This window comes from Dendrobates tinctorius, unplaced genomic scaffold, assembly GCF_039654945.1.
Source record: "Dendrobates tinctorius isolate UK_male_01 unplaced genomic scaffold, ASM3965494v1 ptg000120l, whole genome shotgun sequence".
NCBI lineage: Eukaryota > Metazoa > Chordata > Amphibia > Anura > Dendrobatidae > Dendrobates > Dendrobates tinctorius.
Window position 1 is genome coordinate 15058404 of NW_027361788.1, and position 17675 is coordinate 15076078.

At 42.1% G+C, this 17675-nt stretch overlaps 1 protein-coding gene across 7 annotated transcripts in view; it reads right to left on the minus strand.

Moving 5' to 3' along the window:
- L1CAM (L1 cell adhesion molecule) overlaps positions 1-17675 on the minus strand; it is a 284550-nt gene that overhangs the window by 221003 nt on the left and 45872 nt on the right. Inside the window, exon 1 of one of the 7 annotated variants that reach the window (XM_073590773.1) lies at positions 5511-5618. The exons of the other annotated variants lie outside the window; for them this stretch is intronic. Within the exon in view, the coding sequence (XP_073446874.1) occupies positions 5511-5601 (91 nt within the window). The 5' untranslated portion in view covers positions 5602-5618. Of the gene's footprint in view, positions 1-5510; positions 5619-17675 lie in introns of those variants that run through there. 7 annotated transcript variants of the gene reach the window in all.

Here is a 17675-nt window from a genome sequence, read left to right on the forward strand (position 1 = left end):
ATGAAGGAATTGAGGGTAAACTGATTAAATTTGCTGATGACACAAAGCTAGGAGGGATAGCTAATACTAGAGAAGAGAGAGAGAGGATTCAAAAAGATATAAATAAACTGGAGAAGTGGGCAGCAACTACCAGAATGGTTTTTAACAGGGAGAAATGCAAAGAACTACATCTGGGCAATAAAAATGAAAAAAGCATATACAGAATGGGGGGAATAGGGCTAAGCAACAGCACATGTGAAAAAGACTTGGGTATACTAATAGATCACAGACTGAATATGAGTCAACAGTGTGATGCAGCAGCAAAAAAGGCAAATGCAATTCTAGGATGTATTAACAGAAGCATACAGTCTAGATCACGTGAAGTCATTATTGCCCTCTACTCCTCTTTGGTCAGACCTCATCTGGAATATTGTGTCCAGTTTTGGGCACCACATTTTAAAAAAGACATCAACAAACTGGAGCAAGTTCAGAAAAGTGCGACCAGAATGGTGACCGGTCTGCAAACCCTGTCTTATGAGGAAAGGTTGCAGGATTTGGGAATGTTTAGTTTGCAAAAGAGAAGACCGAGAGGAGACTTAATAGCTGTCTACAAATATCTAAAGGGCTGTCACATTGTAGAAGGATCAACTTTATTCTCATTTGCACAAGGAAAGGCTAGAAGCAATGGGATGAAACTGAATGGGAGGAGACACAGATTAGATATTAGAAAAAACTTTTTGACAGTTAGAGTGGTCAATGAGTGGAACAAGCTGCCACGAGAAGTGGTGAGTTCTCCTTCAATGGAAGTCTTCAAACAGAGGCTGGACAGACATCTGACTGGGATGATTTAGCGAATCCTGCTTTGAGCAGGGGGTTGGACCAGATGGCCCAGGAGGTCCCTTCCAACTCTACGATTCTATGATTCTATGATTCTATGATCATCAAGTATTTATCACATCTCAGGACCAGAAGAATAAATGTATTTCAGACAATAACAATTATGTGCCCCACATTTCCAGTGATGGCTCCCCCTGCACCACTGCCCCATTGTGTCCTAACACTGCCCACCAACGTCCTCGAGAAAGAATATATTAAAATTAGCGTTAAGGCTGGTTTCACATTAGCGCTTTTTAAGCGCACGCACGGCCGGGGGTAGCTCCGCCCCCGAGCCGGCTCTCTGCCCAGCGTGCCCGCCCCTTGCTTGTAGCGCCGCCTCCTAGCGCACAGCGGCGCCTGCGATCGGCGCACCCTATCTTTAGCATAGGGTGCGCAGATCGTGCGCAGGCCGTGCGCTAGTTGCGCTTTGACCTGCGCTGCGCACTTTTGACGGTGCGCGGTGCGCGCCAAAATCAAACTTTTCGGATTTTGGCGCGCACGGCGCACCGTCAAAAGTGCGCAGCGCAGGTCAAAGCGCAACTAGCGCACGGCCTGCGCACGATCTGCGCACCCTATGCTAAAGATAGGGTGCGCCGATCGCAGGCGCCGCTGTGCGCTAGGAGGCGGCGCTACAAGCAAGGGGCGGGCACGCCGGGCAGAGAGCCGGCTCGGGGGCGGAGCTACCCCCGGCCATGCGTGCGCTTAAAAAGCGCTAATGTGAAACCAGCCTTAGTAATAAACTTTTAAGCCATGGTTTCTTTCCGCTTGTGAACCCTGTCCTATTATGACATTGAGAATTTTAAATGGAGACCCGCTACTAGAGAGTAATGATATTCTTACTCTGATGGACCTGGCCCTGTAATACTACACTTCTCCAGCAGTGGCCACTGCAGAAAAAATGCATGGCTCTAGTTTCACAGCCGATTGCCTGACGTTTCTGGTGCTTGACGCACGTCGATGGTTTAATTGCTTTGTCGGAACGTGTTCAGAAACAACCTTTTGAAGCAATACAAATTTGTTGGAACTAATGATATCATGATATCATAATCGATCTATTTAGGTTTATTCTACTAAGAATATTATATAAGTTTAACAAACATGTACGGAGAGCAGCGTCGAAACATGAAGCTTACAGGTCCCTAGGCAAAATCTGCAACAAGGACCCCAAACTAACACAAATCTTTATTAATATTGGTTTACTCATATGGGCCAAAGGGACCTTGTGAGCCCCTCTAGGTTCAAGTGCCAAGGGGCTACTCCAATCCACTCCACCCACTATAGTTACTCCCTATGTGGGGAAACAAACCTCAGAACCATATAAAGAAAATTTTGGAAAAATTAGCATGATGTTCTTCAGTCCAAAACAGGTAAGGTCACGCTAGTGACGATCAGCACTAGAAGGGGGCTCCATTTTAAAGGGGTGTTTTTCAAGTTAGAAAATTGGATAATGGATAACTTTCCTATTGCTCGGGGTCCATCCGCTGGGGCACCCAATGATCCCAAGAAAGATCCCTGTGTGAATGAAGCAGTGATCGATCATGTGCACTGCCGCTACAGTCATCTTCAATGGAACCACTGGAGAAAGCAAAGCGAAGTACTCAGCTGGTCTTTAGAGCTCCAGGTCTCAGGATCAATGGGGGCCCCAATACCCAGACCCCCAGCAGTATCTGTGGATAGGGGATACATTTCAAACTTGAGAATATCCCTTTAGTCTTCCTTTTCAGAATCCCGCCATTCTACAAGCACTCCCATCTTGGGAAAAAACTTTTTAGGTCTTCCTTAGAATTGTAGAACAAACAAAAATTTGACGTATCAGATCATATATGTACAAGGTTAAGAGATACTGTGCACATCATAATGTCTGAGGGTGGCATATACATCCTAATAGGCTGAATGGCAGACCATTCAGGATGGTAGTGAAAACCAAGAGGAAAACACTGAACTTAGGGAAAAAATAGATATGGGACAAAATATTATAGATAAAACACCTTTATTGTGACAATGGATGGCAATAGTTGGCACTGCATGCAACAGAGTGCCTGCACAAATAAAAACAATAATTTAATATGAGAAAAATGGTAAAAGTAAAAAATATATATAAAGATATACAAAAACGCGTGTCGGGGTGTGCCTGCACTTGAATCAGGGACCACCATCAGGTAACCATCACTGCTAATTCACTTACCCTTTCTCTACATAAGACTCATTGAATACTTTTCTGTATGATATTATTGCTACATATGTATACCTACTTCATCTGATGCACATTCATTTGCCATATACTGAACTATTGCCTTTCCATATACAACTAATATGATAGCATTAACAGGATTATTAATAAGTGTGACTGGTTTCCATTCTGGTTGTGTTTAATCATTTATTACATTATCTACTGTCTAGTGAGATTGTGTTTTTTCCACCAGTTATTACCGTATATCTGTTACCTTACATCAATGTTGTGGTCCCCTTAAAGAAAAGACAAGAAAAATCCTACATTACAATTAAAATTGAGAAATATATAATAAAATCTCAAAATTGTCTGCAGCAGGAGCCTCTCCCCTTTTCTCTATTTATAGTAGAACAAAACACTGATAAGCTACACCACTAACAAATAATGAGAGATAAGTAAACCTTCATTTCTAGGCATAGTGTTAGGATGTAGAGAAGTGTCAGTAAAGTCGCAGAATGACATGTCCTCCATAACAGAAGACTTCACAGTAGTCAACAATTCCAACAAGGTCTTATCTTACTCATTTTCCAGCAATTTCTTTGCTTTGTCTTTGATCACAATGTATATGTTGTAGACCCAGCATGTGTAAGAATGGCGCACATAGAAATCCTCATAACAAGTCATTCTAGTCAAATGCTCAGTGTGAATGCCAAATCACTCAAAATATAGATTCTCCGAAGAGGAAATGACTCCAGTTCTGTCCTTTCCCACTGGAACAATTGGGATCTTTGTCCTCACAACCCACATATTACTGGACTGGGAATTCCAAGCCTCTGACAACAAATGTAGGAACAGAAATAGAGAGTAAACAACCTCTACACAACCGGATCCGGGCAATCGGAGCCCGTAAAGGAGGTCAGGATGGCCGGCCATGGAATCCCATCATAGGTTTGTTGTTTGGGAGAAATGGATGAGAATGAGTTTCCGTAAACCAAGAATCATGTCGGGATTTCATTAAAAATATCCTCCCGAAATAGAACGGAAAGCAGGTTAAATATCAGAGGGAGATCGTTATATGAGTTTATGTAATGAAAATTGATTGTGAGATATATTTCCCTACAGAAAGGAAGGAAAACCTATAGGGAGGTCAGTATTCCAACATTCGGTGCTAGATTACTTTTTTTCATCCCACCTCTTTAAAGGGAATCTGTCACCAGTTTTTTTTCTATTTAATCTGATACAGAAGAAGAGAACCTGATTCCAGGGATGTGTCACTTATTAGACTGTGAGCTGTAGTTTTAATACAATCAATGTTTTTATCAGAAGGAGATTATCACTACAGGACTAGGTCTCACATGCCAAACAGTCCAGCTAATCTGTGTAGCTCCGCCTCCTTCACTGATTGGCAGGTTATGTACAGTGTGCACAGGAAACTGCCAATCAATGGTGGAGGTGGAGTGTACACAGGAAGCTGTCAATCAAAGCTGTAGACGGGGTTTTACACAGCTCAGTATTCTGACCACTGCTGTATCTACAGCAGAGAAAACACAGATTGTAACAGAACTGCAACAAGCCCTGTCAGTGATACATCGCTGGAATCAGAGCTTCTGCCTCTGCATCATGCTGATCTCATAACAAAACATCCTGACAGATTCTATTAGGGGCTTTTGAGCATATAGGTATCCCATAAGCCATATCTGGTCTTAGGGTTCATTGTTGGTTGTGTACTGTGCATGCTTCAGATTGGAAAGTGATAAGCAGTGGGAAGAAAAGGCCGAGCCCTTCTATTTTAGGTGACACAAACCATCACCATAATGAGGTGCCCACTATGATATTTAGTCACCTCCATTCTATGAGCATCTTCTTCTTAAAATTGGATAGCGGTTGCAGTACCACTTCTGGCCACTACATGATGTATGGAATCTATATAAGAAGAACTATCCAGTCATACATTATTGTTAGTTATGCATATATATGCCTTTGGGACCCAACAAGTACTGCAGTAAGAGACTCTGCTAATTAAGTTTATAAAGAGAAAAAAACCTGAGTCAAGGCTACATAAAAAGTTAATTGTATTAAGTGAACAAAACACATTTCGGAACAAACATTAAAAATTGGGCAACAGGTAAGGGGTGACGACAGTACAATGACAGAGGTAAACCCAAAGTTAGAGATGACCAGTAGCACTAACATTCATGTAAATAAGTATAACATGTGCTTCTCTTATGTATAAAAATTGCAGTCAACATACGGCAGTTTATAGGAGAATAACACATATAGAAAGTCAGAGGTGCATATATATATATATATACATCTTGGGGGTGGATTTCCAACAGTTCCTGCCCAGTAGCCAGATTATAGCAGACCTCCACCTCCATATACGTCAGCAGGTCCAGGCATGCACACCAAGTGATAGGCATACTAGGACATGCATAGATTTGCATCAACAAGTAACATAATTAGAAAGATAGAATTTCATATATACCCATAGCTGCAGTAGGAAGAGTGCACCGGCCGGCTCTTTCCAACGCACGTTTCGCAGTTGGTTGCTTCTTCCATGTAGTACTACCGACCATCTCTAGCTCTGGATCAATCTGTCATAGTACTGCCGTTATCCCTTACGCCTTTTTTAATGTTTGCTCTGAAATGTGTTTTGTTCACTTCATTAAATTATTAACTTTTTATGTAGCTTTGACTCAGGTTTTTCTCTTTATATACATGATGTGCCAATTCTGGGGTGATGCAGCCTGATCATTGAGAGTTGGAATTCCACCCAAAAGAATTAAAGGGGCTGTCCAGAATTGATATATTGATGACCAGCCATCAATATCAGATCGGTGTGGGTTCCAAACCCCCGGTGATCAGCTCCGGCTATATATAATTGAATCAGAATCAGAACAAATGTCTGTAGAATTTAATGGCTGTTCCTACAGTAGATACTGCAGATTAGCTTCTACTCAAGTGAGCAGTTGTAATACCGAGCACGAACTGTAGACTAGAGTGGCGCTGTTTCTAGAAGTATAGCATGTCCTTTTTTTTGTCAATCCTGTAATTGTTTCAGATGATGGAAGTCATTATTTTCTTAGCTTTTCCATGGACTTAGAACATAATAAAACTGATAAATGTTCTGCTATAACATAGGCTTGACGCATGGTTATTGTAAAGCTGGCGGGACTGTGTCACAGCAGACACTGAGGGGGATGTGCTTCATGCCATCTCTTGGTTACATAAGGAGCACCTTCTGTTCTTTTCATATACAGACTTTGTAAAGAAGGGAAGACCTTGCATTGCTGTACTAAAAGCCAACACAATAGAGAAAAACGTCGGCATGGCCTTGACTTAGAGCCTCCATTACTTATGACTAATTTTTCCTGAGAAAGAAATGATTCATTGTGTATCGAGCATCGAAAAGTCACTGCATAGAGAATCAAGATGGATCGGGTGGGTCAAATATTGCAAATAGTATACAGGGGCGGACACATCATTGGAGCATCCAATGCACCAAGGGGCCTGAGAGGTCAGGGGCCACTACCACCTCCAAAGCAGGTGCAGGGCCCATATACTGTTCTTGCATAAGGGTCTTCTTCTATCCGTCAATAAATAGGTGGCAAGAAAAGATGAAAAGCCCACCTGAAGACCAATTTGTCGTCATTGGGGAAAAATGTCCTCCTGATCTCTTGGGAAGATCAAACTTGGTCTACATTTATGAAACTATTTTGCAAATTTAGATAAATATTTGCGTTACTTTCTTTCACTGCTGTTACAGTAAAGAACCCTTCTTCTTGTCTTCAGGTGACCTTATTGTGAAATCACAGTATATTTTGTAATACGAGTCAATCACTCAATTTAGTTCACACTCCCATGGACTGTCCAGGAGCTTCTGGTAAACTGGCAGACACCCCTGACGGCCCCATTATAAGTCACATCTGATGCCATTGAATCAGCCATTTAATGAATGAGTCCCAGCCATTAATTCCATACATCTAATCCTAACAGAATGACTGAAATCAGCGCGTTAGTATGAACCTTGAATGGGCAGTGAAATTCGACATGCCTCCCCCCCCGGATATTATCTGTCAGGGGCTCATTCAGGAAGCCCCCTTACATATTGTCAGCCAGTTCTACCAAAATTAGAGTGCTTGACAGATATTTTTCACATCTCCATTCAGAACTGCTCCTGCAATGTCTGCTTCAGTCAGCAGCAAGTCTGTGTTCAGCGCCAGTGATGGAGGAGATGTCAGGAACAGAAAATCCTGGTAGTGTTGCTGGGACCAGTAGTGCCACCCAGTCTGGCAGTATGGGTGTGCGCTGTCCAACAGGAGGAATCAAGTCCTTGTTATGACAAACTAGACAGCACCACACCTGAATGAAACTCCTCCCAGCATGCTGCTGAGAGGTGCCAGCTATCGTCTGCGTTTCTCTGGTGCACTCCTACATTCCAGCTCTTACTCAGCCTCTTTATACCAACCATTGATGTTGGTCTGTGTTTTAAATTTTCTACTATATTACGATTTTGTCCTAGATCCTGACCTTTTCTTACCGACTAGCTTTCTGATCAACCTCTGCCAACTCGCTGCACAGCCAGCAGCCACTCTGCAGATGCAATCTATGGGACTCTCTCAACATCCAGACACCTGTGTAGGGGTTATGGGCCTGGGTTCCTCTGGAATCTACTAGACGGCGTGTCTAGCGTCAGCTGTCCACAGACAATGCTCCCTCATTACAATATTAATCTAATGTACTGGAAGCATTAGAGAATGGTGGTCTACAGTCATGGCCAAAAGTTTAGAGAATGACACAAATATTATATGCAAATTGCCTCTTCAGAAAGAAAGAGGACTTTTACTCTACAGCGCCACCTATTGGTAGTAGCGATCCTACAAGTCACAACCAACCCTTTAACGAGTCTTGTAGTATGACTTAGGATACAAGCCAAATCAGAATCTCAATTTGCAGACACGGTGTTTCGAGCTGTTGGCTCTCGTCAGTGCAAAGTATGAGATTTTCACATGATCTGCTGCCCTCTGGTTTTTATGTGTGTTTGTCAGATGTTTTTATCACATACAGAAATATAATTGCAATCATATTATGAGTAACAAAAGGTTATATTGACAGAATGAGTTAATGCAGCAAGTCAATGTTTGCAGTGTTGACCCTTCTTCTTCAGGACCTCAGCAATTCTCCCTGGCATGCTCTCAATCAACTTCTGGATCAAATCCTGACTGATAGCAGTCCATTCTTGCAAAATCAATGCTTTAATTTTGTCTGAATTTGAAGGTTTTTGTTTGTCCAACCATCTCTTGATGATTGACCACAAGTTCTCAATGGGATTAAGATCTGGGGAGTTTCCAGGCCATGGTCCCAAAATCTCTATGTTTTGTTCCCTGAGCCATTTAGTTATCACCTTTGCTTTATGGCAAGGTGCTCCATCATGTTGAAAAAGGCATTGTTGATCACCAAACTGCTCTTGGACGGTTGGGAGAAGTTGCTCTTGGAGGACATTCTGGTACCATTCTTTATTCATGGCTGTGTTTTTAGGCAAGACTGAGAGAGAGCCCATTCCCTTGGCTGAGAAGCAACCCCACACATGAATGGTTTCAGGATGCTTGACAGTTGGCATGAGACAAGACTGGTGGTAGCGCTCACCTGGTCTTCTCCGAATAAGCCGTTTTCCAGATGTCCCAAACAATCGAAAAGGGGATTCATCAGAGAAAATGACTTTACCCCAGTCCTCAGCAGACCACTCCCTGTACCTCTTGCAGAATATCAGTCTGTCCATGATGTTTTTCCTGGAGAGAAGTAACTTCTTTGCTGCCCTCCTTGAGACCAGGCCTTGCTCCAAGATTCTCCGCCTCACAGTGTGTGCAGATTCACTCACACCTGCCTGCTGCCATTCCTGAGCAAGCTCTGCACTGCTGGTAGCCCGATCCCGCAGCTGAAACACTTTTAAGAGACGGTCCTGGCGCTTGCTGGTCTTTCTTGGGCGCCCTGGAGCCTTTTTGGCAACAAGGGAACCTCTCTCCTTGAAGTTCTTGATGATGCGAAAGATTGTTGACTGAGGTGCAATCTTTCTAGCTGCGATACTCTTCCCTGTTAGGCCATTTTTGTGCAGTGCAATGATGACTGCACGTGTTTCTTTAGAGATAACCATGGTTAACAGAAGAGAAACAATGATGCCAAGCACCAGCCTCCTTTTAAAGTGTCCAGTGGTGTCATTCTTACTTAATCATGACAGATTGATCTCCAGCCCTGTCCTCATCAACACCCACACCTGTGTTAATGGAGCAATCACTGAAACGATGTTAGCTGGTCCTTTTAAGGCAGGGCTGCAATGATGTTGAAATGTGTTTTGGGGGATAAAGTTCATTTTCTAGGCAAATATTGACTTTGCAAGTAATTGCTGTTAAGCTGATCACTCTTTATAACATTCTGGAGTATATGCAAATTGCCATTAGAAAAAATGAAGCAGTAGACTTTGTAAAAATTAATATTTGTGTCATTCTCTAAACTTTTGGCCATGACTGTACTGGTTGAGGACCCACAGATACGTCTCCTGTTCTGACTGATCCTTATAGATGTCATACAAAGTCTCTTGACATCCAAGTCAGGGGTCTCAGAATGGATCCCACCTCTCTATGTCACTGAAGTTCCGCATAAAAGCCTTTAAATTGAGTTTCCTCTAATTGGACCATAAAGAAGAGTCAATAATATCTTGAGAACTCGCAGCACAAATCACTGTTAAAGGACATCAAATAATTGTACGAAAGGCAATTTATTTTATGGTTGCTTTAAAGGGAATGTATCCTCAAACAATGACCTACTATTTAAATAGGTTGCTGAGCTAAATACATTTTTTTGCCAATGTTATTTTTATTCATATCACAGTCTTGAAAAAATTTTTTTTTAATCTTGCAAATGCAATTTTCACACTGGCCACTGGGGCTATTTTAGACTCGTATTTCTGTTTATTTCGGAAGGCTTCAGAAATCTCATTATCATCACAGACAGGATTACAGTGAGAAGTAAAACCTCCATATACAGTAGATCACACTACTAGGATGACACTAGTAGGATCCACCATTCACAACAGGCGATGTCACAGCTCACTGCCTCCTCCTCCTGTATTATGACTGATACCTCTATATACAGTAGATAACACATGATTCACCATTCACAATAGGTGATGTCACAGCTCACCTCTTCCTCCTCCTGTACAATGGCCTTTGCGCACGATCATTAGAAATTAGAATTATATATTTTTTTTAAATATGTATAGTGATATAAAAAATAACATAAAATCTGATTTAAACAGTAGATCATTTTCTGGACTTATTTTAGACCTTGTATTTGTGAAGATATGGATGTATGGTCAATAGTGAGGCCGCCATTATTACCCATCCACCTTTGCCATCAGTGGTCACACACTGAATAGACGCAACGTTTGCAATGCTTACAGTTCAGATGATACATTTTAGAATAAATCCTTTTACTGATGTTTTCCCCTTCAAGGATTTTTACGCCGTGGATTGTGCCTTTCATACAAAAGAGAAGAGGGGGACAAGAGTGCGAAAATCCTCTACAGAGGCAGGAACATCAAAATGGTTTTTCGGTATGACAGATTTGATCCTCGGAGAGACGGCCTGAAAATCGCTTCACTTCTCGCCTGCTATAAACCTTTTTCAAATTCATGACTAGCGCCTTCCCAGATATCACAGCTTGAAATATGGCCCTTGTGCAATGCAGATTTAGGCTTTGTTCCCATTCAGACCTGGATGTCTGCTCCTTAAAAGGATTGAATAAAAAAAGGATCTGCCGGTGTCTGGAATTGCAGTTCTTACTTCAATATGGCTTTGCTGCAGTACCAGTTTCTGCCCATTGACAAGGGTGGCGCTATTTCTGAAAAAAGCAAACCCTTTTTATATAGTGAGTGTATGCAGAGACATGCGTTGTGTGCGGATGCGCTGTGTGCGTCGTTTTGAAGTGCTCTCCGAACGCAACATGTTGCATTTTTTTGCTTTCATCTGGCACGTCAAAACAATGCACGCAGACGCATCCGCATACAGCGCGTGTCCTAGCGTACACAATGTTAAAGATAGGTACGCAGGATGCATGCGGAAGTAGAAGGAGCTTAAGGAAAGAAGTCCATAGCACCATGCTGCCGACTCAAACGCTAATGTGAACCTGGCCTAAGAGAGGAATGGCATTAGGTCCTGGCAACAAGAATCGCCTTATCGTGGCTGCCGGGTACACATGAATTGGCCAATTTATGTGCTAAGCATTCTCAATTTTTCATATTTCTAGTGCAGTCATGCAATTCAAATTTCATATTTGCATGCTATAGCACTACAGAGTACTGCCTTATTTGATGACCCTCTTTGTCGATATTGCCCCAAACCACTTCTTCCACATCTTATCCATACCCATTAAATATCTTAAATGTCTTTAAGGGAGGTGTAGACAGCATTAGTCAGCTCTACCAAGAGCTCTTCCAGGAGACTTCATATACATTTTCAGCACACCTGAAAACTTAAAGGGGATGTATAAAAATTAGAAAAATCACAAATTCCTTAAATAGCGCCGCCCTTGTCTTTAGGCTATGTGTGGTATTGCAGCTCAGACTATTGAGCTGAGTGGTGACATCTTTCTTATACAACTCCTTTAAATATCTGTTTCACTGCATTTGTTTCATTTTGTTTATTTATTTCATTGTTTTTATGTATCGATTTATTTATTTATTTTCATTATTATTGGGGTTTTTTTTAGCCTTTTCAAGTCTGTCAGGTTGTCCTTAGCAAATAGAGATGCAAAGGAGATTTGGCTCCTAACCAATTATTTTCTGCAGACCAGGGGAATAAACTATTTTTGGTGTTTCTTTTATACTTCCCAAGTGTGGCCATTGTATATAACCTGTCTCATTCCTACCTGGCCCTGAGCCTCTCTATGACCAATCAATTACCAGTCTATTACAAAACAAACATCAAACGTTCCCTTCCTCAAATACAAATAATCTATATAACTACTATCAAACAGAAATTGTCTGCAGGTACAAGATTGAAGAGGAGATTGCATTGTGCTAGCTCTGCAGCAAATTACTCCCACCCACAGGGCAAAGATCCAGCTGCTGGGCTGTGCCGGTATCTAAATACCCCAGTAAGGCCTCATTCACACATCAGTTTTTCTTATACGAGTGCTCTCAGTGTTTTTCACGAATTGCGCTCCTACCTATGTTAGACTATGGGGTTCACATGTCCAATTTAATCCTCAGACCAAGTGGAAAATCGCACCAACGTCAGAGAATGAGGTCAAAATCGGCAAGAACGCCCAGTCAGCAGAGCAGAGGGGTTGAGATGCCGCTGCACTGTTAACGTAATGCCAGTGGAAGCCGCAGAATCCCTGGTGAGGAACAGAGCGGACTGCCACTGGTCTCTGCCGGCAGAGATTGGTATCGGGCACAACAGGCAAGTAGGTAGCAACTAGGTGCCTGTTATTTCTTGGTAATAAAAAATTATATAATCCTGGATAAACTCTTTAACTTTGTCAGGACTCAAACTTAGAACTTTGGCATAGAAGGCAGAAACTCTACCCGTGAGCCATAGAACGCAGAAACTCTACCAGTGAGTCACAGAAGACAGAAACTCTACCAGTAAGCCACAGAAGGCAGAGATACTACCAGTGAGACACAGAAGACAGAAACTCTACTAGTGAGGTTCAGAAGGCAGAAACTCTACCAGTGCCACACAGAAGGCAGAAACTGTATCAATGAGACACAAGACAGAAACTTTACTAGTGATCCATAGAAGGCAGAAACTGTACCAGTGAGCTGTAGAAGATAGAAACTCTAACAGTGAATTGCAGAAGGCAGAAACTCTACCAGTGATGCACAGAAGACAGAAACTCTACCAGTGAGGCAAAGAAGGCAGAAAGTCTAACAGTGGGGCACAGAAAGCAGAAACTTTACCAGTGAGACAAAGAAGGCAGAAACTCTACAAGTGAATCACAGAAGATGGAAACTCTACCAGAGAGCCACAGAAGGAAGAAACTCTACCAGTGAGTCACAGAAGGCTGAAACTCTACCAATGAACCACAGAAGGCAGAAACTCTACCAGTAAGCCACACAAGGCAGAAACTCTACCAGTGAGTCTTTGACTGCACTGCTTTGTTTGAGATAATTTACTCTAGTGTATGTAATGTTTACTGTATATGCATTTGAGTGTTTTTTTGTGTTTTTTTGTATTAGACTTGTTTACATCACTGAAAAGTTTGCTTTCCCATGCAGCCTTTCGAAGAGTGTCAATTTTGGAGCTGGTTCCACAAGAAATCTGCCACAAAGAAATGACAAGTCACTTCTTTTTTTTCCTGATTTTTATAAATCTCATAAAAAAGTTAAAAAAAACTTGCCATATGAACAGCAGAACGGATTTTGCATTGAAAAAAACAGGAAGAGTATTCAAAATCCTCCTAAAAATAAATTTCAATGAATATAGTCATCTTGTGCTATATCCAACCTGCCTGACGGTGTTACCGATACTCCAGCAGAACATACAGTAATTCAGAACAATTGGTGCTGTTTATTTGTACACAAGGGGAGCGGAGACTGGAGGGGCGAGGGTGCAGGTATTCACCATTATCAACCAAAATGACGCTGAATCGGGGATGCAGCCGAGCAACTGTACGAGCTGAGATTAATTATGGAGCCAATTATGGATTGGGAACCGGTCTGCATCTCATTTAATAGGGCTATAAATAATCCGTCCACCGAGGTGAGAAATGTAGAACGTTCCAACCGCATGCATTCATTACGGAACAAGAAAGGAGCGAAAAGCAAACCGCAAACGTCCAGACAAATATTAACTCCGGCACCAGCCATCCCTTAACAATTGGTCTTTGAATAGTAGATCCCCTCATTATCAGAAGCAAACCGTCCATATCTGCATAAGTATGTGCGCCCCCTTATGAATAGCCAGGGAAGTCTTACAGAAATACATGCACTGGCGCCCTCATACTTTGCACTTCATAATACACTTTTGGATATGTCCAATTTGCTGCATATTAGATTATTCAACATCAGCACCAGGAAAATCAGAACAGAGGCCAAGATCTGCCGGGATTGAGGAACCCATGGCAAATATGTCAAAGATGTTGCAAACAGGAGGGCGCAAAATGATCCTGTTTCCCCAGCCTGAAAACCTTTTTCTCATGTACCCCCATAAGAAGTTAAAGTAAGACTATCCTTTGTTTTAATTTTTAGTTCATAAATCAATAGTATTTGTGAAAATATGCAACTTTATAATATATCTTATCAGCGAAATTTGCTTCTTCCTCTTCCTGGACTCAGTGTTTCACTCTCAATTCATGGGAACAAATCTCTGAAATGTGTATTCAGTAAATACAGACTTTCCCATTACTGAGATATAAAGATGACAGTTGGTGCTTTTAAAATTCTATGGAGGTGGGAGGAGCTAGAGGTAGAAACAGACATTCGGCTGCAGGTTCTCCACAGAATTTTATAAGCACCAACTGTCATCTGTCTGGGAAAACATATTCACTAAATACAGATTTTTATCTATGAATGTAGAACTATAAAAGATTTATATTTAGAAATATGAAAAGATAAAGATGTAGAAGAATAAAAATATTTTGTATTCACACCAGTGCATTTCGGTACCTTTCTCAAGGTAAGCGATCTTGAGAAAGGTTCCAGTCTGGTCCCAAAATAGCACCTTTACCAAGGTAAAAGACTTTGAGAAAGGCGTCAGTCCATTGGCGAAACAGCACCTTTATGAAGGTGAAAAACTTTGAGAAAGACATCAATCCGTCGGCAAAACGGCACCCTTAACAAGGTGAAAATTTTTGAGAAAGGCGTCAGTCCATTGGCAAAATGGCACCTTTAGCAAGGTAAAAAACTTTGAGACAGACGTCAGTCCATTGATGAAATGGCACCTTTATCAAGGTGGAAAACTTTGAGAAAGGCATCAGTCCATCGGCAAAACGGCACCCTTACCAAGGTGAAAATTTTTGAGAAAGGCGTCAGTCCATTGGCAAAATGGCACCTTTAGCAAGGTAAAAAACTTTGAGACAGGCGTCAGTCCATTGGTGAAACGGCACCTTTATCAAGGTGGAAAACTTTGAGAAAGGCGTCAGTCCGTCGGCAAAATGGAACCTTTATTAAGGTGAAAAACTTTGAGAAAGGCGTCAGACCGTCGGCAAAACGGAACCTTTATTAAGGTGAAAAACTTTGAGAAAGGCGTCAGTCCGTCAGCAAATCGCACCTTTATCAAGGTGAAAAACTTTGAGGAAGGTGTCAGTCTGTCAGCGAAACGCCACCTTTATCAAGGTAAAGACTTTGAGAAAGGTGTCAGTCCGTCGGCGAAACGGCACCTTTATCAAGGTGAAAAATTTTGAGAAAGGTGTCAGACCGTCGGCGAAACGGCGCCTTTATCAAAGTAAAAGACCTGCTCCTTGCCAGGCTTGTAACCAGTAACCACGATGGGACACTTAGCCATAACTTGGACCCACTGGTCTAGGACTTGTCTTCTCCACTTCGGTCTCGTTATCTGGTTAATTTTCACTACCGTGATGGACTCACTGCTGATTGACCCAAAAAATGTCCAGTTCCATAAATCGCAGGAGTCCTAATTTGGCTGGGACAGTCCAAGGAACTAGAGTGCTGAAAAGGTAAAAAGCTAATGCCAACACAACCCGCCATGCACCGGTGCGACTATAGCTTTACCAGGGCAGAATCTTATTGATTGACTGATATCAAAGATTTTGAAGACAATGAGAACTTGATCCAGAAATGATACTAGAAATCTCCAGACCCTTGTATTATCCCCTGAGAAAGGAACTTCCATATATAAGGTCTCCATTTTAAGCCTCAGGGATGGAAAATCTAGTTTAGAGTGGAATACTGGACATATCGATCGATAACAGACAAATACATGTCTTCTTTCCAGTTTCCTTATCACATTAACCAGTGGTTATTGTAGCTAATTTATCTAAGCCAGGAGCAAAGGTTATGGAAAGTCACCAGAATGACCCCAATTACAGTAGAAGAATGTTTTGGGCACCACAACTGTTCCTCTGCTTTCATCTGCCAAGAGCTTGAGCTCCTCAGTCACGGACAATGAAGCCACATTCACTGAAGCTACGAGGGAACGGAATGTGAATGCGGAATTCATAGTGTTCCACCAAGTAACTCTCTGTTCTGCATCAGATGGCTGTGTCTATGCTTTCTCCGAGCACCCCGGCCACTCCACTAATTAATGAGGATCTCTGCTGGAATTAGCCGAAACCCAGACATTCTGCAAGTGAACAACATGGTTATTAAATGCTCCCAGAATCATGTCTCTAGTCCTAAAAGATCGATCGATGATGACCCAGGGAACTGTCTAATGAGTTTCGATGTGAATTGTTACCTTTAATGACTTTGGTGAACCAATAAGATATACATGGAGGAGAATATTGAACATTTATCATTGCCCTTTCCAACTTTAACCTTCTAATGGACATCCATTATTTTCAAACCCAAACTACGACTTCCCATTATTTATTTTTTTTTGCTTTGAGTTTAGAGAAAACTCTGGGTGAAAGAACCTTTCTATTCTCAAAAACTTGATCCATTAGGAAATTTGCTAATGTAATAGTAGAAAAAAGATGTGACCACCCTTACCTGTTTACAACTTTTCTACGGTGCATATTCAGAACATTAATGCCTCATGACAGCAAATCTCTCGGCAGGCTACAGCTCATAAATCAAAACCAGTGGGTGGCCATATATAGGCACATGTAGCATTAATATCTCCATACAGAGTATCGAAAAATCATGACGTAGCCTACCTCCAACCACTGGGTGGTCAACATATTATTAACTTGGATAGTGGTGACCATAGCTGTTATGTAGTGTTCGACTGAGGATTCTTGTTCTCACCGGGTAAAAATTATTCTAAGGTCCCAGCCTCCATCTATGCAGAACATGTTAATATATACATATCACCATACAAATGTAAGAAGCTCACATTTCCCTTTGAAGACATGAGTACTGTTATAATGTATAATGTGCATTGTTATAGTGTGTAATGGAACATGTGTTAGCAAAGACAGTGTTGTATTACATCTGACAATGGGGAGACTTAGAGTTGATGTTTGGGACTAGCCCAGAGTGAGAAGGTGTTAGGGTGAAGTGACAGAGACAATTTCCTGTCAGGGAGGCAGATAGTGCCCAGCATGCTCCAGAAGCAGACCTAAGGTCTGATGAGTCAACAGAGCTGCGTGATGTGCGTGTCCCTGTTAGAGCTGGCGGAACGCACCAAATTATAAATAATAGTAGGTGTGTTCCCAGCCCGGGGTTCACCGTGCAGAGGTGGTACACTGCTGCTAGGTAATGGTGGAAGAATAGAGCAGCGTGAAAACAGTCACACATGGGTTACGTTACCCAGTGTGAACAGGAGTGAACTCTGTTGACTCACAGAGCCGCACAGCCGCTGGACACAAATACCGGAGCCTGTTTAGCTCACAGAGCCCGGCCAAAAAGTGCACAGAAAGCTGCCACAGAACTCTACCCCAAGGACACGGAGTTAGAGTTCCTCTAGGCCCTCTGAGCGCACGGCGTCGCTACTGCGAACGCCGCTATAGACGCTGGCTACGGAGTGTG